The 23,433-nt window shown below is 44.9% G+C and overlaps 3 protein-coding genes across 3 annotated transcripts in view; 1 reads left to right on the forward strand and 2 right to left on the reverse strand.

Moving 5' to 3' along the window:
• Window positions 1-1,025: 1,025 nt before the first annotated feature.
• Window positions 1,026-3,462, forward strand: nebl (nebulette; the record flags this gene model as incomplete). The annotated part of the gene is made up of 7 exons (XM_080837535.1): window positions 1,026-1,094; window positions 1,234-1,328; window positions 1,432-1,516; window positions 1,989-2,096; window positions 2,190-2,370; window positions 2,663-2,778; window positions 3,286-3,462. 7 exons carry the CDS (start codon window positions 1,026-1,028, stop codon window positions 3,460-3,462), a joined length of 831 nt encoding a protein of 276 aa, XP_080693661.1.
• A 304-nt stretch (window positions 3,463-3,766) lies between these two features.
• riok1 (RIO kinase 1 (yeast)) lies at window positions 3,767-12,170 on the reverse strand. Its single transcript, XM_080837523.1, has 17 exons — window positions 12,016-12,170; window positions 10,953-11,154; window positions 10,262-10,352; window positions 9,037-9,106; window positions 8,897-8,939; window positions 8,123-8,215; window positions 7,829-7,941; window positions 7,639-7,719; window positions 7,143-7,229; window positions 6,696-6,833; window positions 6,430-6,533; window positions 6,189-6,295; window positions 5,810-5,875; window positions 5,572-5,691; window positions 5,363-5,416; window positions 4,726-4,863; window positions 3,767-4,515 (listed from the first exon to the last, which is right to left on the reverse strand). Exons 1-17 carry the CDS (start codon window positions 12,069-12,071, stop codon window positions 4,405-4,407), a joined length of 1,674 nt encoding a protein of 557 aa, XP_080693649.1. The 5' UTR covers window positions 12,072-12,170; the 3' UTR covers window positions 3,767-4,404.
• A 344-nt stretch (window positions 12,171-12,514) lies between these two features.
• Window positions 12,515-23,433, reverse strand: part of rreb1b (ras responsive element binding protein 1b) — a 32,717-nt gene continuing 21,798 nt past the window's right edge. Inside the window, 9 exon segments of the mRNA XM_080837610.1 lie at window positions 12,515-14,859; window positions 14,862-15,197; window positions 15,442-16,179; window positions 16,310-16,471; window positions 16,703-19,406; window positions 19,543-19,732; window positions 20,016-20,158; window positions 20,389-20,533; window positions 22,894-22,904. Coding sequence (XP_080693736.1) covers window positions 14,603-14,859; window positions 14,862-15,197; window positions 15,442-16,179; window positions 16,310-16,471; window positions 16,703-19,406; window positions 19,543-19,732; window positions 20,016-20,158; window positions 20,389-20,533; window positions 22,894-22,904 — 4,686 coding nt within the window. The 3' untranslated portion in view covers window positions 12,515-14,602.

A 23,433-nucleotide genomic window follows, 5' to 3' on the forward strand; every position in this document is an offset into this window, starting at 1 on the left:
ATTTATGCTGTCATTATTTTGTATTTAAAATTGTCATGCCTCGGGCTCATATTCTAATTGCTATAGGCCTACTAGGGAGGGAGCAGGCTAACCAACTAGAAAACCCTGTGAAATAGACTAGCCTTTTAGGCCTACAGCAGGCAAAACACACTCGGAGACCAAATGATGTTCGTTCACACTCTTATCTACGTTGAATATCTATACAGTAAGCTCATTAAAAGAATCGTAGCCTTAGATATGATTCAAAAGACGTCTTGAAACGGTTTTCTTTGGACTGTGTTTAATACGGCATCTTACTGAAGCTGAAAAGGAGGGACAACACAGACTGGAACACACCGGGTCGCAAAAGGCCTTAGGTCATGGGATACAGACTATCTGATTTGACAGCTGAGATGAAAAAGACTCTTGACTGTTACTTCCCAGATTCCCCATGCAACCATCGCATATTCTCTCTTTTCTCATTACATGTTATGTCGTGCCATGACAAAAGACCGAGTTAATAAGGGACACTAATCAGATGAATTTGCAAGTGAGATAAACAATTTGAAATTAAATAAACTGAACCAAGGTTTTCAACCTTTAGGGTAGGCTATTTTTAAGCGAGCATCTCTCATATGTATGTTTGCAGAAATATACATTCATATTATAGGCTATGTGGTGGACTTAAAAATCAATGTGCTATTCTTGAAGTTGGCCGTATAGCTTAGGTTCTTATTGGACATTTCGGATAGGCTACACAGGGTAATGGGTTTGGCTTGGCTCGGTTTCACTATAGTGTTTTGCACACTGATTCATGTTGTGATGCAAATGCCAGCTCACAAGCTGGTCTGCTGTAGGCTGGATAGGAACAGCACCGAGTGAGCTGAGTGCTTTTGCTCATTGTGTAGGCTATTTGTCTCATATTCCTTAGTATAGGCGACCGTGCGGGGACGGTCCCTGTGATACTCAACTGATAGTCTAAGATAAGCCTTGTGAAATTGGAAATTGGCTACTTTTTAACAGATTGCGCTTAGTTCTGAACTAAAATGAATCCGTCCTGCGCTCGTTGTGGCAAAGTTGTCTACGCGACTGAAAAAATTAATTGTCTAGATAAGGTAGGCAGTCTCTCCTGTTCTTCTTAATATGACTGTTATTCAATAACATTACACATACACATTTGCCCTCACATCATGGTGTTTCAATCTAGTCAGTACTCAATAATCAGTACACTAATATGTCTTTCATTTTCTGTAGTACTGGCACAGAGGATGTTTCCACTGCGAAGTGTGCCGAATGTCTCTCAACATGAATAACTATAAAGGTTACGAGAAGAAGCCCTACTGCAATTCGTACGTTAAGGACGTGGAGAGGTCTTTGTTTACTGAGGAGACTATTTAATCCCTAATGTTTTGATTAAACGTGATGTAGCTAATGTGCTTTTTCCCAATCCAGACACTACCCCAAACAAACATTCACCATTGTGGCAGACACCCCAGAAAATCTGCGTCTGAGACAACAGAGTGAGCTGCAGAGTCAGGTGAGCCCTGACCTCGTTACACGGGCTAGTGCTGGCTATGGACCCGGTCTACCAGCCTGCACTGATTAAACAACTACTGGTGGACGGTTCAATTTAGGATTTCATCTCAATTCGTTATCTAGTTGAAATGGAACAACAATTCTGTGTTGTTATTCTAATTTAATCACGAAGTGTGAGTGTGCCAGTGACAGGGTGTGACACTTTGAGTTCAGCAGGAGGTGAGCTTGGCAGCTGCCATCTCTGCGGTGTGCTCCAAGATCCCCTCTGGCTTGTCCACCTGACAGCATGGGTAGCAATGCCAGGCCTATGCTGTAGGGGTCTCACTCTCACTCCAAATAGAGCAGACTCCACCCCACCAAAACAAAAACAAACCAGCAGCAGCACTCACCCTGCTTCGTCTTCAGATGAGAGTCATTTCAGTCATGGTACCACTCTGTGGGCATAACAGGCTGGTGGTCTTTCTCTCTCACAGGTCAAATACAGGAAGGACTTTGAGGAGAGCAAGGGCCGGGGGTTCAGTTTTGTTGTGGACACACCCGAGCTGCGAAGACTAAGGAGGAACCAGGAGCAGATCAGCAATGTAGGCTGGTGATTGGCTAGATGGACTCATCTCTACAATCATATCCACACTTCCCAAGGCACTGTTGTATGTCACATGTTACTTTTCTTGTAGGCTAAATACCATCAGGACTATGAGCTGTCAGGTGTACAAGGTCTCTCTCAAGGCATCTGTGGTGGACATTACCTGGTTCGAGCACAGGTGATGCCAAACAAGCAAGAAGTTGGGAACTCATCACACAAGGGTGTTCATCAGTACATCATGGAGATGGACCGCAGGCCAGGCATTATTGTGGGTATGTCAGATGACAGGTGACAGATGACAGGTCTTACACACATTTCATTTAGCTGTGTCTTTTCTTGTATTTAGTACTTTATAGCTTATCCTGGAAACTGACCTTATGACCTTTGTGGTGCTACAGGAACAGGATTCATAGCATCACTTACCACCATGGTGCTCAAAGTATTTGGCTTACACATTCATCAGGGAAAATGGTTAAAAATTATTCCATTGGTTGATGAACCTTGCTCTGTTAAAGACCACCCTGACCATCTCTCTCTCTCTCTCTCTCCCTGTGATGACCACAGCTCCTGTTCTCCCTGGGGCTTACTACCCAAGTGGACACACTCAAGGCCACAGCTACATGCACCAGACCAGCATGCACTCCCTTCGATCTGTAAAGCACAGGGCACACCCCACAATGGTGAGAAGACTAAAGTTTGGACGTTGTGTGCTTATGGGTTATTTCCAGTTTTTAACTTTACGCAACAGCTAAAACTTTTTCCAAGGTATATTTGCTACGATTGCTACTGAACATAAAATACTGTTCACATACATTTTCTTGGGTATTTAAATACATCCTTGAGATTTCCAATTGCTGGATTATTTTCTCTGTAAACAATTCATTGATTCAATGCCACTGGTTTCCAGAGATCATGTTTGATGAAGATCTGGCAATATAGTTAATATTATGTTGACAATATAGTTAATATTATGTTGACAATATAGTTAATATTATGTTGACAATATAGTTTATATTTTGATGACAATATAGTTAATATTTTGATGACAATATAGTTAATATTATGTTGACAATATAGTTTATATTTTTATGACAATATAGTTAATATTATGATGACAATATAGTTTATATTTTTATGACAATATAGTTAATATTATGCGTTTCTTTCTGTTCCTGTCTCCTGAATAGAGTGTGTACAAAGCTTTGTATGACTACACGGCACGGGACACTGATGAGGTTTCCTTCAGGGAGGGCGACATCATCCAGTATGCACAGCCCATCGACGACGGCTGGATGTACGGTACCGTGCTGAGGACCGGCCGCTCTGGCATGTTGCCTGCAAACTATGTAGAAGGCATTCGCTAAACTAGAGCTGATCCATTACACTGGGTATTTCACAGTCCAACTGTATGCAGGACCAAATTGTTATGTACTGTTACCGCTCTTTGGCAGCCTGTGTTGATTAGGCTTTCATGAACTTTGCAGACAATATTGTAAGTGTAATGGTTGACAGTAACATCATCTCTTTGTTGTATTTCAATTGTGTATGGTCTCAATTGTGTATGCTGCACAGATTTAGGAGAGAAGAGATTTACAATCATATTCATGATGCAGAAAAATGGACAAAGGGCAAGTTTAATATGATTACATAAAACCTTAGACACGTAAAGAAACTGGTTAATGGGCACTTTATGATCTTGATTGAGAGACCTGTATTTTATGTATTCTTGTATTTGTACTTGGCTTTCTCTTTTCTGATGGAAGCGATGTCCTCGGTGCAGTAATATATGTTAAAATTCGTGTACTTTAAATATGATGTACCAAAATAGGGAATGATATTTGTAATACATGTATACATATATCAAAACTGTGCATTGTATTAAAATACTTACATGAAAATGACTGACTTCAATGGATTTTTCCCTCATTCCATCAGGGCTTTTAACACCTGGCATTAAAATGCGTTTTGAATTCGTTTTACAATCAGATAGTTCCTGACCACATGAAAGTACAGGTAGTGTATCTAAATCCATAGGCTATGCATAGGCTATCCATAGGACATGCATTATACTGCCCAGTTTTAAAAGCCCCTTACTGTGTATTTTAATAAAATTCTTCATTCTGAGAATTCTTTTTGAAAAAAGTGGAGGTAAAATAGAGTTATCTCTTGAAAAGCTTTAAGAGTTTATTGTGCAATTACTTTCTCTTGCAGTGTCAATAACCACAAGGAGAAAAGTCATATGAAGTTTGGCAGAAATGAATGGCGAATTCATGATTATGCACGAAAAATGCATCAGTCTAATCTTTTCATTTTCCCTTCTTCATCTTGCACACTTTTTCTTTACGTTTCTTCACATGCTTTGGAGTTTTATTCTTTCGCTTCTCCCTTTGGGCTTCTTTAACCAGTTTCTTTTGTTCCTGTGAGGTGAAAACATGAACGAGGCAAAACACACACACGTTATCAGTCATATACACGACAACTGACCTAAATGTAATTATTAATTTACACAAAATATAAACTAATAAACAAAACTAGACAAACTAATAAACCATTGTACAATTTGCCCTTGAAGGGTATGTTGAATATAAATAACATCCACAGTTGTGACAAAAACAAAGCAGGCTTACCTTTTTGTCCACTGGTGGTACTTGAGTCTGGTCCTCTATCGAGGGCGCCTCCTCTTCATCTGAACCGTCTGAGTCACCCTCTTCCTCCGATGAACTCGAGTTTCCCTCTTCTACGCAGCCCTCCAACAAAGCAGGCACCTAGGATGAAAAATTCGAAATTGAGCAATCACTCTAAACCTTATTTTCGTCTCTCCCCAAAGTTGGTCTAAATTGTATTTAGTACATATCATATTTATTCACTTAGTCCACCCTACATTTGCACAGACTCTGCACTTTATTGCTATTTTGCACTTACTGGTTAGATGGTAAACTGCATTTCGTTGTCTCAGTACTTGTACTCTGTACAATGACAATAAAGTTGAATCTAATCTAATGTAATCTAATTTAGTACGTCTCATATATTTCTATACATATGGGCTGCCTTTAGCCAGCAAATTGTTAACAGCCAGGTGTGTTCAACAAAACAGGTATGTGGTGCATTATTAGCACCGTACTTCCAACAAACGCAAACATGCGCTATTTGATCTCACACATCCGTACGGTAATAAATCAGCCACATTTTACACCGATTTTGCATTTTAAAGGAAGGCAGACTGAGATATAAACAATGTAAATACTGGTGGAAGTTGGTACTCACCGTCTGAACTCCAGACAGGTCTTTCCTCAGGCCTGTCACTGTCTGATACAGGATCTGCAATTGACAGTCGTACTCAGTTACTTCTTGCATTATGAATGTGGGCCTCCATACACCCACACAAACTCCCCTTACATCAATACGGCTGACAGAGCACATGCTATAAGATATATCTGTAGTGTGAATCTCATGCACGTATTAAACAGACTCACGTTGTCATTTTGTGTGTTCAGACAGGACTCATCCTCCTTTGCCTTCATCATGGAGTCCACATCGCGTTCATAATGGCTGACCTCTGTTAGTGTGCGTGGAATGTAGGCATTCTTGAACACCTGGAATCATCCGGAAAACAGAAGAGGGGAGACTTCTGTTATAACACTACCTCGCGACGCCAATATGAAACAGATATGCATGTCATGACATTTTTTTTACAAAGCTTCTGTTCCTTACCGCTTCATCCACTTTGTCCCGGTTGGACCTCTCTTCCACAGTCCTCTCAGACGCTATCTCCATAGCCTAAAACAAACATAAGTTCTAAAGCACTGAAGAGCAAGACTGACCATACATTGAACACATCTGAACGAATAGATACTAAACTAAGTGCGCGACTGCGCGTTATACCGAAAGGTTATAACATAAACATAATTAAGTGCAAAACTCTTTCAGTATTTATGAAATTACTATGTGTATATATAGAATACCCACACAAACATTTTACCCAGACACAGGATGTGTGAGACTGAATCACAGCGATGAGTCATGCAAACCATGTCCATTTCAAAATTACTGTTACAAAAGTCAAGAAACGAGAAACAATAATTTCCCTGACCTTTTCCAGGTACTGATTGATGTTGTCACTGGTGATGGAGGGGTCAATGATGAACTCAAACAGCTCACGCATAGTCATCGCTGGCACCTCATGCTTCAGAAAGAAGTCTACAAAAAATATACAGGTTATTGACAGATTAATAAAGCAGCTGTTAAAACACTCACAACAGAAACAAACGTCTGCATCAAAAAATGGAAGAGATGGCGTCATCATCAAGGACGACAAATCTAGCGCCACTGACCATTGACGTTACTGCAGTCTTTCCGCAAAAACTCCAAGGCGTGAGGGTGGTCATGTTCCACAGACTGTGATACATCAATAATGTAGGCATCTCCATTGTTATACCTTGAGAAAGAAGTACCATTAGAATCAACTGTAAATACACTTACACTAGAAGACTGCAGAGGTATTTGCTTCATGGGCGGTATATGACATACAGCAGTGACATACAGTTTGCTGTTCCTAACCAAACAAGGGGTAGAGATGAGGATTTTGAGTGTCTCTTACAGCATATTGAACTCGCTGAGATCCGCGTGGACCAGCCGGGCGTCCTGATACATCTTCCGCATGTTCTGGATCACCTGCAGGTACAACTCCCTCGCCTTGGACTCAGAGAGGACAGCATTCTTTAACAGTGGAGCTGGCCTGAAAGAAACAGCGCCACCCACAGTAAGTCACATGCCATAACCAACACACACCAGACAAGCTGCAAATACCAAACCTATATTTACATTTAGTCATATAATATATAGAGACATAAGCCTAGGATGAGGAGTTGGATAGATCCATTTTCGGATTATGAAAATCCTGGCCTGGGTGGATTTTCTAATCAGCAAAATTCTTTCACCAGGTGATGGACATTAGGACAGAAAACAGCTAGCTGTGTGGATATGCAAAGACACAGGGCCAGAAGAACTCGGGATGCACTGAACAGAGTAATGCTGTTGAACATACATGTCATCCCTGCCGATGAAGCTCATGACGAGGACGTGGCTGCGGAGCATGATGGGCTCAGGGCTGGGGATGTCCGCTGCTTGCAGCCTGCCATACAAACACCCAGAGTTACAGCTGCGTTTACATTTTTTTAAAACATTTTAGCCATTTTGCAGACGCTTTTATCCAAAGCGACTTATACATGTATGCACATTTTTTACATTAACACTGATGGCACACTGCACATCAGGAGCAATTAGGGGTTCAGTGTCTTGCTCAAGGACAGGGAATCGAACTAGCAACCTTCTGATTACTAAACGACTTCTCTACCTCCTGCACCACTGTCACACACCATCACCACTTCATAATAAAGTTTAAGACCATAACTAACACAAGAACATTATTGACTTTTCTACTCAGGCTAAAATACAAAAGCACACAACATAATGACATGAACTAAATATATGGAAAGGGTGTCTGGATTGCTGATCTTACAGTCCGCTCACAGCTTGCTCACCTGATGAGATTCCTCATCTCCTTTTCAGCCCATGTGCGCACCATCTTCCTCGGGTTGCCCTTGCAATAGCCGTGCCTGAATCTAAAAAGACAGACACATTTCATCAGTGCACATCCGATCACATCTGACTTGCGGTGCCGGTGAAGGAGCTGACAAGCCAAAGGGAAACATCCCAACACACATGCCTTACCTGAACTCTCCGCTGACATATTTGTCTCTGTCTTTGAAGAGTAAAATGGAGGTCTTGTATATTTTGATGGCTCGACCCTCTCCCGTGGCAGTAGTTGCATGGTACACATTTGCCTATGAGAGTCAAACAAGAGAAAGGAAGGGAACATACAGGTCACAAGTTAATGTCCTCGGTGCCCAGACCATTCAATACGTAAAGAGTGTTAATCAAAATATCTTGTATCATGTTTTACTGATTTTATCAGCCAAATAGCTCTGCAATTGTTACATTGAAGTCTCCCTGGAGATGACTCACCTCTTTTCCTGTGCTAATGCAACCATTGATCTCAGAGATCACTCCCCTACTCAGCATCTTGAAAAGAATCATGCGTGTCCTTGGATCCAACACCTGTGACAGAAAGACAGACACGACATACAACTGACTACATGTTTATTTTCAGTCACACCTCATCAAGTGTCAGGCTCTCCCTGTGAACAAACACCTAAAGGGGTTTATGCACTGTAATGGCCATTAACTATTCATGACACAACTGTAAAAGTCAATACAGTCTGGCTCAGGATTACAACCTCATGGGGGGGGACCTGACTAGACATCAGAACGTCAGGGTAAAGCCTGATTTATGGTCAGCCTTTTACGCAGACAGGCGAGTCACGCAAGAGCCCCCTTTTTTAACTATGCGACACAAGCAGCAGGTAGACCGCAGGGCTGTGATTGGTCCAACCCATCGCTGTTTACCTTGTGGGTGGTAGCGTGCATTAGATAGCTGGCTCAGACACCTCGCAAAACCCCTCAGATGTATCTTTCAGAACAATAACAGGGTTTTTACATTGCAGTGTCTATTTTTTTTGTAAACTTAGAAATCTAAGCAAAAAAAGTCAAACAAACTACTTTTGTGTACAAATACAACCGTCTACGGAGTTTGGTCCGCCATCTTTGATTTTTTTAATTGCTTTGCGACACCCACTACCCGATGGATAACTATAAAAGTTCACAAGTCCGTCGAAGCAAAAGCGTGGCCACGCAGTCACGCAGTCTTAAGACTGGTGTACAGCATGCATTCTTACTTGCCTGTTCGACTGTAGCTCGGTCCGATTTGTCCTTGACTCGATACCTGAAAAAGAAGACACAGGCCCATGCTTTCAATACAGAAAAATGAAAAAATAAGTGCTTTTAATTTCCCATTTAAATGTTAAGGGGGCTGTACGTACGTGTCTGCATCTCTCTGTCTCTCCATTCCCTTCACTTTGTTAATAACAGAGTCAGCGTACTTGAACTTATCTGTGAAAGAGCAACACAGGCCATCTTAAGGCAGCATGGGTGGACACATTTGGGCAACAACTACTGGTGACCTGGTGTTCAGGGTTGTGCTACAATACTTGATTCCAGAAGGCTTACTACCTACGTGAACATCAGTCTGCACTCTGCTAGTCTGGAGGTGAAACCTGATGTCAAGCACCATGTGGGTGTGTGCACATATAAATGTCTCTATAAGGATTCCATATCTTTATAAGGAGGGTCTACCTGTGTCATGCACAGCACTAGGCTCAAACAGCATTATGACTGGTTGTGTCTCAGTTGCTTTTGGTAACAAATAAGCACTAACCTTTATCTAAGTATTCTCACACATCTCCATTTAAAATAGCCCCTTAAATATTATTCCCTCATTCAAACTATTGCATTCATCACAGACAATGTGGGGATATATGCGCTATTGCAAAAGTAACAACCGAAATAATGGATTGTCAAAAGAGCAGCACATTTTGGTACATGAACTACTTTGGAAACATTTAATATGTTATATGATACAGATAGAATCAGCACATGAAGATAATGCGCTGGTCTTTGCTCGAGATAGAGACACTCAAGACACTTTAGAGTGGGAGGGATGCACTTGTCTACCTTAGAGATAACATTTTAAAGAACAACAATACATTCTAACAGTATATGCTCTTTTCATATCGTGTGTGGTTCCTTGGGGCTCTTTGGTATGTGACCCTTTTTCCAAGGATTCTAGCTGTGGCTCATCTGTGGAACATGTTGTATCCCTCCCTTTTCATTCTCCAGAGTTGTTCCTGTTATCTGTGGACACACTGGCTTTTCTGTTCATCGTTTCCAAACCGCATCACGTCACCATAAGGAGGGACTGTGAACAGCTTACTTTTGAGAAAGCTCAGCTATTGACTCACTTGAATGCATCCTCAGTGCCCTCCATTTCGAGTGGCTGGGACACAATAACACTTAGCCTGTCATGAGTCTGAATAAGGGCATTAGATGGGAGGTGAGAAGCTCATTCTAGTAAAAATGACATATCACAATATTCAGGCAACGTTTCTTGCTTGAGCACTGCTTAGGACCAGAAAGCTGAGAACCCTGGACCAGAGAACCCTGTTTTTTGTTACAATGTATATATAGAAACAGAATATTTTACATTACCTAAGTTGATCTTATGTTCAAATTTTCTCAGAACTTTGTCTGAGGGAGTCGACATCTTCATTGATTTGTTGCTTGGATTCTGCCGATTAGCCTAGACAAAGGGAAACCATGGTTGCAGGGAATTACTAGAGACATTTTATATATTAAAAATCAACTGGTAGTTAGATCATATATTTTTTTTAACATCACCCCCTAGTTTTGGCCCCAAACTATGAAGGTATATTAAATGCACAGTCCTAGACTCTGACGAAAGGTTGATGAGATTTGAGCTCAACAACCATTGAAATTCACCCCTCTCTTTCGTGTATCCAGTTTGTGCACTCACAAACCTGTGGTGTTAGTGCAGTCCTGAGGGGGGGGGGGGGGGGGGGTATTCCAAGAACTTGTTTAGTGACAAACCTGACTAAATTAAGTCAGAGTAAGAGGTAAACCTCCTAAAATAATAGCCCTATGAATTTGTTTTGCTTGGAGGATCAAGCTCTTCTAGGGGCCTTCTACTAGGAGGCTTGTCATTTGCTCTAAATTATATAATAGACTTTCAGCCACACCGGAGTTTTTTGAGCGCACAAACTGGACTGACACCTAGGGGAACAAGAGGGTAATTCCCTGAATAGGAAGAGAAGTGTAATGGATTATAATCAAGGACAACACTTTTAACGTTCATGCTTGACAGTGCAATGAGAAAAGCTACCTGGTGATTGTTCCCTATCCTAAGGGCGGTGTAGCGTTTAGTGATATCTCCCCCTCCAAATTCATCATAGTCCCAATCATCATCGTCATCTTCGTCCTCCTCTTCCTCGTATGGATAATCTTCAAGACCATCCTGGCTTGAGGTATTTACGTTGACCTCAATTATGGATGCATCTTGAATTGGTCGGCCGGCTTCTGATTCTCTGAAATGTCATAAATAACACCGTGCTTGAGTCATGATCACACGTTGGAGCCTATACCAACTAGTAGTTGGAACAGTTGTAAAAAAAAGTAAAAAGTATCCTCACATGGTTGAAACGTTAACCCCAGTTCGAAAGCTTCTAGCTATTTCAATACTATCAAGAGAACCTGATGTCTTATTAGTGCGTATTAGAAACAGGTAGATGTCGCTATTTGTATGGTTAAAAACAGAGGTGTAGTGGTCCCTGGAGAAGTGGGTATACTCTTATTTTTTTAAGCAGCCCATAAAGCACAGGATAAACACCCTGTTTTGAGAAGTGGGTATACTCAATGCTGACTGAAAAATAAGTGGGCATACTCTCCGTATACTTGCGTATACCCTGGACAACACTACTGGTTATAAAGGAACAGTCAACTGCCTCTGCAGGAATACTGAGTTCTCTTCCAAAACTAGTAAGCTAACTACCTAAACGGCATGAAAAAAAAACCTTGCAAACACCACCAACAGCCCAGCTGACACTGATAGAAGCTTGCCAACACACTTATTGGTGTATTTTGGCAGTATAGCTTGCAATGACATGCGTATGAAAGCTTTTCTTACATTTTTGAACAGAACTACATAGGGCATATCTTGGGTGTTTAGTGGGAAAGACACCGGTGTTTATCTGTCCTTCACATGACCATATGCTATCAAAATTAATTTGAGGATGGTACCAAAACTAGTTGCCTATAAAACCATACCTCAAAAAGTGTCAAATTGTTACAAAGGGTTACTTTAAACGGCACACACTACAATAGCGTTCACATTAGCAATAACGTAGCGTGCCTGCTAACGTAAGTGTGCAAGCAACCAAAGGATATACTTTTCTGGTCCATCTGCGTCATCAAACTGTCCTGGTACGATCTGATCCGTAGTCATCGTGAGACGCGTTAAATGTAATGTAAACCAATGTTAATATCAGAAATATTCACTTGATGAGAGCGTTAGATTCATAACAACTTGGGTGAAAGTACCATGCTTTCCTGTCGTGTATATTTCCGGCCACGTGTTCACGGGTGCCAATAAGGGTCATTCAGAGAAACGCAAATTGGAAATTACTTAAACGCCATTTTGTGCCAATATGTACAACCGTTTTGCTTTCAAAACTCTATGTCCCAGACAGTGTTTAAATTAATTGAGGTGAATCACCGACCTAGAAATGGCAAGAGAGAAGAAAGCATCCCACAAATGGCCAACTCTTTCTTAGTGTACATTTATTGTTTAAATGATTTCAACAAAGAATAACATTATACAAAGAACCTGTACAGAGGAAAGGAAAAATAGAAAATCAAACCATGACAGATCCAAGATGTTTCAAGCACACTTGTTTAACATGTTGTATGGTGATTTAAACAGCCAATTTGGGTAGGCTACAAGAAAAGATGAAGGCAGGAGACAAAAATAAGCTGAGATGAAGCCATTGGCAAACTTTCCTGAACAAATTCACAGTCAAGTGCACATGTAATTGTAGTGATTGCTTTTCTCACTATAATAAAGATCATGGATTTCCCCAACAAATAATGATAACATAGAGTATGCATATTCAGAAAAGCCCCTGAGAAAGAGATCTGACAAAAGAACCAAATTATAGAATAACATGCAAAAACTATTCTAAGGTCCAAACTTAAACATGTCTACGAAAAACTCATTCCAATACCTTATTTTTGTAAGCATTTTTAGTATTAGAGTTCAATTAATTGCAACAAAACAAGACAAATTAACAAATGTAATTTAAGGCCTATACAGTATCTCATGCTTCAGAACCCATTACACGTACGGCTAATAGAAAATCCAAACGTCACTCCATCTCTCCAACCCCTCTTAGCAGCATGAACGTGATCTCATGGCTTCTCACGATTGCTTTTACCGCTTTCTAGTTTCCCCAATAAATAGATTAAAACAATTCAGTGTGTTTTTTTATTATCAGACTAGCTGTTACCATGCAAGCTCACACAGACGCACACAAACACACACACACACAAACAAAAAGAAGACAGATAAACTTATTTTCAAAAACAAATATAGTCCAAGGGTGAATCAACAATGCCTTCTGTTTTGTGTTGCAGAAATATGCAAGACAATCAGCCAAAATATTGGCCAAAGGAGTGCCCTTATCCACTACTTCTCTGTTGAATTAAGAAGGATTTTAATGGAAGATGCTATGCTTTAGTATACCTTTACTTGCTTCAGGACACAGCCCATCTGTTCATCTGAAATGCTGCATATTACTGTTTACACTGTTGACCATACTGGACATTTATGCAGCTCCATATCTCATTCAACTCACAGAATTGGGCTTTCTTTGCCAACACACGTGTCACTTAACACTCCAGCCATAACCTACACATTATCAGCCTCCGCCGACAGACATCTTGAGGTTTGTTTCGTTAGCTACTGAGGTTATTATGTTAGCTACTAAAAAGGATTTTTGTTAATATTAAAGACTGCAGTACAAATGAAGGCATATTCTGTAAGGCAACAAGGCCAGCAGGGCACACAACAACAGAATATAAGCGAACCCTTCCAGCTCAAAAACAGCATTAAACAGATGCACGCAGTGCACTTCAGTTAACACAGTAAGGAAATACTTATTGTTGTCAAACACACGCTGGGGTCTACTACACACTGAATTTTCACCCAGACAATCACACACACACACACATAAACATACACACGGTCTTCCTAGCTGCAAGACCAAGTATCACAGCTAGTGTCTTGACATAAAGCGTGGCGATCCCAGCCACCAGGGGGAACAGTCCCACAAAAGCTTGTCCACAGCTTGGATTTTCTCCATCTGAATGGCTCAAAGAAGAGCAAATATTGCCCAAAAATGTTCCATCAGTGAACTGTCAGATTTGTTCAATTATAAACTGAGCGTCTTAGCATTCGTGTTTTCTTCCACCGGTCCAACTCCTCCAATGAGCATCTGCTAATTCAAAGATGAGGCAAATGTCCCAGGCACTTCAGGTCTGCCATGTCCCACATGAGACAAAAACACATTCAAGCCAAAGGTCTCCTTAATACTAAAAACAAAATGGAATTTTCATTTGTGAATAATACATTTTAAATGTTTCTATATCTCTCTTCTCAATATTATTTATACAAATAGAATGTGATATAAATGCTGGATTATCATTTCATCTCGAAATTATAATCAAAAAATTTAAAATATTTGTAAAAATTCTCTCCAGTTAATAGAAAATGATCTCATCTGGGGAAAAAAAATTATGAAGGCACTCTTAAAATGATCTTTGAACGTTTTTCATTTTTCCATAGCTGAGAGATAAAATGAAAAAAAAGTACTTAACATCAGAACCCCAACCCATTTTGCACCAGTTCTGTCATTTGGCACAAGAACAAGACTAGCTATGATTGGGCCAGAGCCCCCAGCAGTCTGGCTGATTCTCCACTCACTGAGTGGGCTCTTCTTGTTTCTCAGCCTCTGCCATGTCATCAGCTTGGCCCTGACAGGACTCACTAGCGCCACCTGGCAGGCTTTCTGAGGAAACACTATTGGCTTTAGACTCTTTCAAGGGCTCCTCTGATGACACCCCTGTTTCATCAACAAGTGCTTCTCCTGCTTCCTCTTCCTTTTTCTCCCCAATCACCACTGCCGCCGCTGCCTCCTCCTTCTCCTCCTCTTCTTCCTCCTCCTTCTCCTTTTCTCCTCCTCCTCCTCCTCCTCCTCCTCTTCTTCTTCTTGTTTCTCCTCTTCTTTTTCAGCTTCATGGTTTTCCGCTGACTCCTTCTCGCTCTCTTTCTCTGCAGCGGGGTCGGCGCTGCAGGGGGTGAATTCACTCTCACTTCCAGAAGCGCTGGGGAAACCCTCTCCCTCCTCTGAGCCCATTTCATCCCTCATCAGAGCCTCGTTCATCTCCTCGTCCTCGTCCTCGGCATCCATCTCCTTGCTGTCCAGGGGCTTCTGGTGGATGCGCTGATGCCTCACTAGGCTGTGCTTTAGGGTGAAAGTCCGCTCGCAGGTTTGGCATTTAAATGGCCTCTCACCTAGAAAGGAAAGAGACACATAAAATGCATATTGGTCAGACATTATTTTTTGAGAGCAGCAACCCCAGTTCTTTTTTTGTTTCATTGTCAGGTTCTCTCAGTTGAGCGCCCTTAGAACAAAGCTAACCACATGCTGTGATGTGACATTGGAGAGGTGAGAATGAAACATCTCAAACTGAATCCATTACACATTACGCATCGGTTGTCCTGACAAAGCGCCTGACGCTTCAACACTTGTACTGACCTGTGTGTGAACGCATATGTCTGGTCAGGTCCTGAAGGCTCCAGAACCGCTTGTTGCACATGTTACAGACTTTCTTCCTCTTGTCTGTTTTGCCCGCGGATCCGTGCTCACCGTCCCCGCCCTTCGACTCGTAGGAGCCGTCGTCCTCGTCCTCATCGCTCCGGTCCTCTTGGTCCTTTTCTCTCTCGTCCTCCTCGGCCCCGGAGGTGTCCACGCTGCTGCCATTCACCTCTTTTTCCGGGGTTCCTCCGTCCTGTTCCTTCTCCGCTTTGGGAGAGGTGCTGGGGGTCTGTCTCGGCGGACGTACCTTCTTCTTCGCAGGCTCTTCGGCCTGGATCTCCTGCTGGTGGGACTTCTGATGGCGGTTGAGGGTGGTGGCGTGGCGGAAGCTCTTCTTGCAGGTGGGGCAGGTGTGCTGGAACTCGTCCGCGGAGCTGCCCTCCGGCTCCTGCTGGCCGCCCGGCGACAGCTTGAAGTCGATGAGCTTGCAGGCCAGATTCACGTCCAGGCTTTGGTTGCTCCCGGTGTCGTCGCTGTCCTCGACGGCTGTGCTCTCCATGTCGTCCGTCTTGCTGTCGGCGTCGTCCGACCCTCTCTGAGCCCTCCGCTGCTCTGAGGCTGTGAGCTGCTCCTGCAGAGTTTGCTCCGGGGTCTCACCGCTGCCTTTGGACCCGTCAGAGGCAGGGTATGCATCCCCAGCATCTGCGGACAATCCTTGCTCTGTGTCGGACATGCTCTCTGGAAGATGCAAAACACAAGTGTTAAAAACAGATACGTCAGAAGTCATTAGTCAGCATGTAGACTTTTTTTCTGCTTGAGGACATTTTTAAAAAAAAAAAAATGTTTTTACCACCCTAGCACGCCATACCTGCACTTCCTTGGGAACCATCCTCTCCTCTGGATTTGGAGCGCAGCCCGCCGTTCTGTAGCAGGCGACTGGTGAGGCCATGTTTGCGGAGCAAGTGGCGCTCACAGTTGGACTTGGTGGAGAAGAATGCATCACACTGTGGACATGGATATGGCTTCTGACCTAGAAGGCACAAACATTCATTTAAGGAAAAAAAAAAAAAACACTGCTTCTTCAGCTTAAACTTCCAGTGGAGCATTTGTGAAGTGAAATGGACAACTACTACTGGCTGCCTACTGTGCAAAGATGTCAATTAGAAACTAAAAAAACTAAAAGAAACTAAAAAAAACAAAAGCAAAAGATGTAAATTGGCTGTCTATTATATGTATCTTTTAGTCCTCTATCAGTACCCACCTGTATGTGTTAGCATGTGTCTCTGCAACGAGCTAGCCCAAGGAAACACCCGTGGACAGTAAGGGCAGGTCATCTTCTGCACTGAATTGGAGTAGGCATTCTTCTTCCCTTTACTCTGAGGCCGTTGCCTCGGTCTCTCCCTATGCCCTTCTTTCTCCTCTTCGCTGGTGGACTGCCTCTCTCTCTCCATCTCCTCCGGCAGAAGTTCCACTGGGCTTCGCAAATAAGGGCTGAACTTGTTAGCATCTGTGGTGGCTAGCATCTTTTCCACGCTGGGAAACTCTCCGCTGGACTCCAGGTCCAGCACGCTGGCCATGACCAGGCGGCTGTCATCCATTCCCTCAGAGGCAGCTCGCTTCCTGCCTTTCTTCTTTGAGTTCCCTGTGACAGAGTCCTCTACAGTTGGGTCCGGGCTAACTGTGGCAACCAGAGCCTTGTCATTCAAGGCCTCCACCACATCCACCAGTCCTCTGGTGCTCTCTGCCAGGCAGGGGCTGCTGCTCCTGCCTGCTTTGAGCAGTGCCGGGGCAGCAGACACAGAGGAGATGATCTGAGCGATGGAGGCGAGAGGGGCCAGCTCAGCAGTGTTCGGCACCACACTCGGTTTGGGCAACAGCGGCTTCAGCCTAGTGGTGGACTTGAGTTGCTCAGTGTTGAGAGCGGAGACCAGCAGCGAAGGAGATATCTGAAAAGGCCTCTGGAGGCTGGGGCTCTCCTCCGGAGCTTTTTGCGTGCTGGAGGAGGAGGGCAGCTCCTTCTTGACCTCCACCAGTGGCAAAGGGAGGGGCACAGGGTCGGCAACCTCTCGTTTCATCTTCTTCTCCTTCTTCTTGATGGAGAGGTCCATTGGCTCCATGGAGCAGTCGTACGTTGAGGGTGGTGGCGAAGGTGCCGCTTCCCGTTTGATGGCAACGTTATTAGACTTGTTGGAGAAGTCGAGAGGCTGGTCCTGGTCGGCACTGAGAGTGTATGAGCTGGTGACGTGTTTAACCGACTGAGGAGAGGATCCTGTGAAGAGCCCGTTTGAGGAGGACAGGGGCTGGTTGCTCTGAACAGTGGTGGTGGCAGTAGGCATAACCGGCGTCAGAGCAGTGATGTGCTCCTCGATCTCCCTCTCTGGGACTTCAGGGTGGCATTTCAGCAGGTGATGAATGCAGTTCCTCTTGGCCAGGAAGGCGGCTCCGCACTGTCGGCACTCGAATGGCTTGCGCTGGCAGCCGTTGTGGGTGCGCAGATGGATCTGGAGCGCCCGGTAGTTTTTGAGATCTTCTCCGCAGTACCGGCAGACAGTGGTGCTGGCGCCCGCCGGCTCCAGGAGGTCCAGTGTGGCCGAGCCGATGGTGCCGCTTGAGCCCGTGGACGTCACGTACTCGATGTTCTTCTCGATCTCTTTGCGGGTGTTCTTCATGTGCTTCTTGCGCAGGTGACGCTCACAGTTGGCCTTGACGGTGAAGGGGTAGTGGCAGAGGCGGCAGACGTAGGGCCGCTCCCCGCTGTGCGTCCGCAGGTGGCGGATCAGCGTGGCCTTGTCGGGGGCGGCGTAGCTGCAGATGCTGCACTGGTAGGGGGAGGTTCCCAGGTGGTGGCGCATGTGGGCCTGGAGGCCGGCCGGGAAGGAGAACACCTGAGTGCAGAAGCGGCAGGGGTACTCGGCCTTGGAGGAGGCCTTGTTTTTCTCGTTACCGCCCGCCTCCTCGTGTTTGTCACCGCCCAGGGACGCGTCGTAAGGCACAGTGGTCACAGCGCTGTCGGAACTGATTTGCACGTTCTCCCAGTTACAACCCTGATTGGGGGACGAGGAAGAGGACGACGAAGCGGATGATGAAGAGGAAGATTGATCGGGTGACCTGAGGAGGTGGCCTGTCGGGGGTGGCAGGCTAGGGCTGATGCAGCCGGGCGAGGCCTGCTGGGCACTCATGGGCGGGGGTGGAGGGGTGGAGGTGCCCACGCTGGAGCGCGGCGTCACCAGCGGCTTGGGTTTGAGCGGCGGAGCGTGCTTGGAGTCGGCCTGCTGGGCGTGGCCGGACGCCTTGGCTAAGGCGGGCATGGGCATCTGAGAGGACACGGAGGTGGCCATCTTCAGGATCCGCTGCACGTCCACGCCAGCCTGGCCACTCATGGGCCTCACCAGCAGGCTGCTGTCCGGCCCGATGACGAAGCTCCTGGAGAGGGGTTGCAGGGAGAGCAGGCTGAGGGCACTGTTCTGGGTCAGGCCCTGCAGGGAGATGGGCTCCAGCAGGGGGAGACTTAGGGTGCCGCTGGCCTCCTGAGGTAGGTTCGTCACAGGGGGTTCCACGCGGATCACCCGGATGCTGTCCAAGATGGCCTGCTGGATGTCTGCCTCAGACTGGGCAGGTTTCACCTTGGACTTGTGCTGCAGGCCCAGGTACTCCATGAAGCTGGTCTTCTGCTCGTCCTGTGAGGGAGGCGGATCCTTTGGCACAGCCTCCCCCTCCTCCCCCTCCTCCTCCTCCTCCTCCTCCTCCTCCTGTTTCTCATCTGCAGCGCTAATCCCGGGTTTATCTGCGCCGGTGATGTCATCAGCACTTGGTGTCTGAGCCCCACCTGTGGCGGTGTCGGTGGATTTGTGTGTGGCTGTGTGCAGGTCCAGGGACTCCTGCAGTGGGAAGGCCTTGTTGCAGACCTCGCACACAAACCGGTGGAACTTGCTCGAGCATCTACGCAGGTTGGTTTCACACCAAACCTAAAAAAATCACGAGACATTAAAACGTATTAAATTACTGGAAATTACACATTTAAGGTGTGGAAAATGGATTACAATGAATCCTCTTCCTTTTCTGTTTAGGCAAAGAGTAGTAAGAAAAGTTTTGGGGCCAAACCTGGGCAATTTGAGGAAACTTGTGACAGGAGAAGTCGATGAAAGCCAGGTCGCTAAAGCCGAGAGGCACTGAGGGGTTGCTCTGGATGAAGGGTCGTCCTGAGGGGTCAGTGGGTAACTGCTTATGGATGACTGAGTTGTGGCGAAGAAGGCCTCGATGAGTACGGAAGGTGATGCAGCACAGGTTACACCTGGAGCAACGAGCAACAACAAGCTTGCTTTAATGCACTCTAGTAAACTGGAGGTAAAAAACAGACTGCATGTTTATTAATTCAATATTGCCTGAGACTAAACGGTCATATACCATGTGATGGGTGTGTGCATGTCTAAGAATGTGTGTACATGTTACTTGCTCTTACTTGATCCTGGCAAACAGGTTGCATAATAATTACTTTGTGTGTGTGTGTGTGTGTGTATGTGTGTGTGTGTGTGTGTGTCAGAATGCCTGTGTGTGGTCTGTGGTAAGGCTCTTACCTCAGAGTAGTGTCTGGATGAGTCTCCATGTGGGACTCGAGCCCATATTTACAGATGAAGGTCTTGAAGCAGATGGGACAGTGCAGGAGCTCCTCCTCGCGCTTCCCTCGACCTTGTTCCCCTGCCTGATCCTCCATCAGTACCTGGGGGGAGGGGGGGGGGGGGGGAGACAGCAAACCGTCACAAAATGCTCAATATCCTTTGGTTAGTAACACACTCTACCATCACTAAACTAGTATATTTTAGTACACTCTAGAAAAATGGAGCCGACCTCAACTGTTTGTTCTCTCCATTTTAATACCAATGCAACAAAGGATGAAAAGTATTATATTGACAGAAAGACAGAATGACTTGTAATGGTGTACTGCAGTACCTTTTTATTGGGTGACTGGTCAGCTATATCCCCATCATCCTCCACACTGGGCTTCCTCTTGGCACAGAGGCGCCGACGCTTGGTTGGGGAGGGCGGGTTTGAGTTCAGGACAGTGTTTGGGTCCTTGTCGTGGATTTTCATGTGTCTGCAAGGTCACACATAACACTTACGGTCATGACGCCGCCAAGCCAAAACTGAAGCAGTGGAATGAAAATGTACTAGTGCTTCCAACTGCGCAGATGACCCACAACATTGACTATTTTCACAACATCGTGCTATTATAAAAACATAACAATATTATTTTCAATTCGACATAAATCAAAAGATAAAACAGACACAAAGTCTCTGTGCAATACAGTCTGTCCAACAGACACACAGATTTCCTCCAGGATTTTTGCGATCTCTTATTACTGCAATATTTCTGCAAAGGAAACCTTCGCAAAATCATGGAATTTCTGCATTTATTTAATACAAAAATGTAAATCATTGCAAAGTCACATTTGGCCGCAACATTCACAACAAACATTCCCAGATCTGGACGGGACTTCTATGCTGCAAAATGTAGGTCTGCACCCTCCTTAGTGCTTTGTTTGAGTAGCCAAAGTCACCATTATCTCCATAATGAGCCATTTACAGCAGTCAGTTTTGCACTGAAGACACTACTGTTTCATCACAGACTTTTATTCTATGTACCAGACTCAATAGCATGCACTTCTGGTATGTAAAACAGTGTGTGTGTGTGTGTGTGTGTGTGTGTGTGTGTGTGTGTGTGTGTGTGTGTGCATATGTATGTGTATGTATGTGTGTGTTTTTTTGTGCGTGTGTGTTTGTGCGTGTGTGGGCGCGTGCGTGTACGTATGTGTGTGAGTGAGTGTGTGTGTGTGTGTGTGTGTGTAGTAGGGAGGAGAGTGTGGGAAGATAAAAATGCATGGCATAAACACGGACAGCAGAGGGCTTTCTCCTCAAGAGGTCAGATGCAGAGAAGAGTCACATTACAACATGCTGAGACGTGCCCCCCCCCCCCTCCCCCTCCCCCTCCTCTCTTCTCCTCTCCTCTCCTCTCCTCTGAGCCGCAGCTCTTCCCAGCCCTCACCGCTGCTGACTGCCGGAGCAGAAACAAACCCACCTTTCAGGTTCTGCCACATATGAGACTCTCGGCTGCCGTTGGATGTGGGTTTAAGTTAGGAGCCCTAACAATCACTGTTAAACTGAGTGTGTGCTTTGGCATGTTCCTATTCATTTCAGAACAAGTCCTCGCCCCCTTCTCTCAACGGTGGAGCCCTCAGTATGAAAGCATGTAGTTAAGCAGTCCCTACAGGATCTTGGGAGGGTTTGTTGTTAATAGTTGCAGGAAAAAGTGACTGAATTTGCTGCTGGGATTCTCAAAAATTGCAATGGCCTTTTTTACGTGTGAACATCATTCAATTTCTGCATATTTTTTTTTTTTTTGCAGAAATATTGCTGTAATAACAGAAATTTGCAACCTGCAATTGCGATTGTGGGATATCCTTCGATTGCCGTCAATCTGTGAAATCGCAAGATCACAAAATCCTGGAGGGATTGGTAAAGTGGTGTGTGTGTCATGCTGTGTATGCCCGCATGCCAGACTAGAAAGCAAGGAAGAAAGAGAGGGAGAAAGAGAGAGAGAGAGGGAGCGAGAGAGAGAGGGAGAGAAAGAGAGAGAGAGAGACACTGAGCGAGAAAGAGGAGAGAGTGTATAAATGTCAGCAAGCCCAGTGGTGTGAATCTTGTTTTACATTCGGCAGCCAAGGTTATTAATAGCAGACAGGCAGCGTGATGGCCGCCCATATGTGGACCCAACTCTGACAGCCCAAATCCTGTTCCATCTCACATCTCAGCCCTCTGGCCTTGCTCACGCCCCGTTGTCATGGGAGATATACTGCGCCACATTGGCCAGCTGCATGCTGCTACTGTTGGTCAAGCGACAAACTTTTCAACGGCTTGCGAGCAAGCAAAAGTTAAAAAAACGCATCTCGAGCATGCGTAGGTGGGAAAGAACAGGACGGCGTGTTGTTGATTTACTTTAATAGAGGACCATAAACTTTATCTGTGGGACTTTTACTGCAGTGTCTTGGCACATATGCCAGAGGGCACTGTAGATTTCACCGCACACCTCTCTCTGCCTCTCCCCCACAGATTTCTCTCCAGACGGCAGGGGGACTCGGGGAATGGTGAGAGAGCGTGTTTATCTATGACCTAGAGTGTCCTTTCTTCAATGAATGGATTAGACATGATTAATTCGCTCTGTTGGGTGAATGAGTTAATATCCTTGCCCAACATGCCATGCTGTAATGAGCTTATGGCTTATGTGTGCAAATGGCCTCCTCACATCCTCGAAAAGCTTTTTCCATTTCCTCTTCCTGTCTCCTTCTCTCTCTGTCTCTCTCTGTCTCCCCCCCTCTCTCTCTCACACACACACACACCCCCACCCATATATGGAATGCATGCATGTCAAAACTACACAAGGTCCTCAATTCAATATACCTCCACAGATGCTAAAACAAGACCACAATAAGGACACACAAGAGGGCAGCATGGTAATAAACAAACAAACAAACATAAAGTATCCCTCCCTTCTCTAAAGTAAACAAGTGCAAGCACACTGCAGGGAGAAGCAGGAAGTAGGCTTACTGCACACATCTGAGAGGGGATCCCCTCACTCCTCCCATCTCACCCCTCCACTCCATCACCCCCTTCCTGTTCCCCTACTCTACTAGCAGACCTCTCTCTCTCTCTCTCTCTTCTCTCTCTCCTCTCTCTCTCTCTCTCTCTCTCTCTCGTCTCTCTCTCTCTCTCTCTCTCTCTCTCTCTCTCTCTCTCTCTCTCTCTCTCTCTCTCTCTCTCTCTCGCTCTCCTCGCTCTCTCTCTCTCTCTCTCTCTCTCTCTCTCTCTCTCTCTCTCTCTCTCTCTTCTCACACACACACACACACACACACACACACAGACACAGACACAGACACACACACACACACACACACACCACACACACACACACACACACACACACACAGACACACACACATT

The sequence above is a fragment of the Sprattus sprattus genome, assembly GCF_963457725.1.
Source record: "Sprattus sprattus genome assembly, chromosome: 4".
Lineage (NCBI taxonomy): Eukaryota > Metazoa > Chordata > Actinopteri > Clupeiformes > Clupeidae > Sprattus > Sprattus sprattus.

Excerpts from the sequence above, each read along its gene's own strand:
- riok1 (XM_080837523.1), bottom strand. The coding sequence starts at position 12,071 with ATGACTACGGATCAGATCGTACCAGGACAGTTTGATGACGCAGATGGA. Across the intron at positions 7,720-7,828 it reads TATGTCAGCGGAGAGTTCAG|ATTCAGGCACGGCTATTGCA; the intron begins GTAAGGCATGTG and ends CTGTCTTTTTAG. Across the intron at positions 4,864-5,362 it reads ACCTGTCTGGAGTTCAGACG|GTGCCTGCTTTGTTGGAGGG; the intron begins GTGAGTACCAAC and ends TTTTCATCCTAG.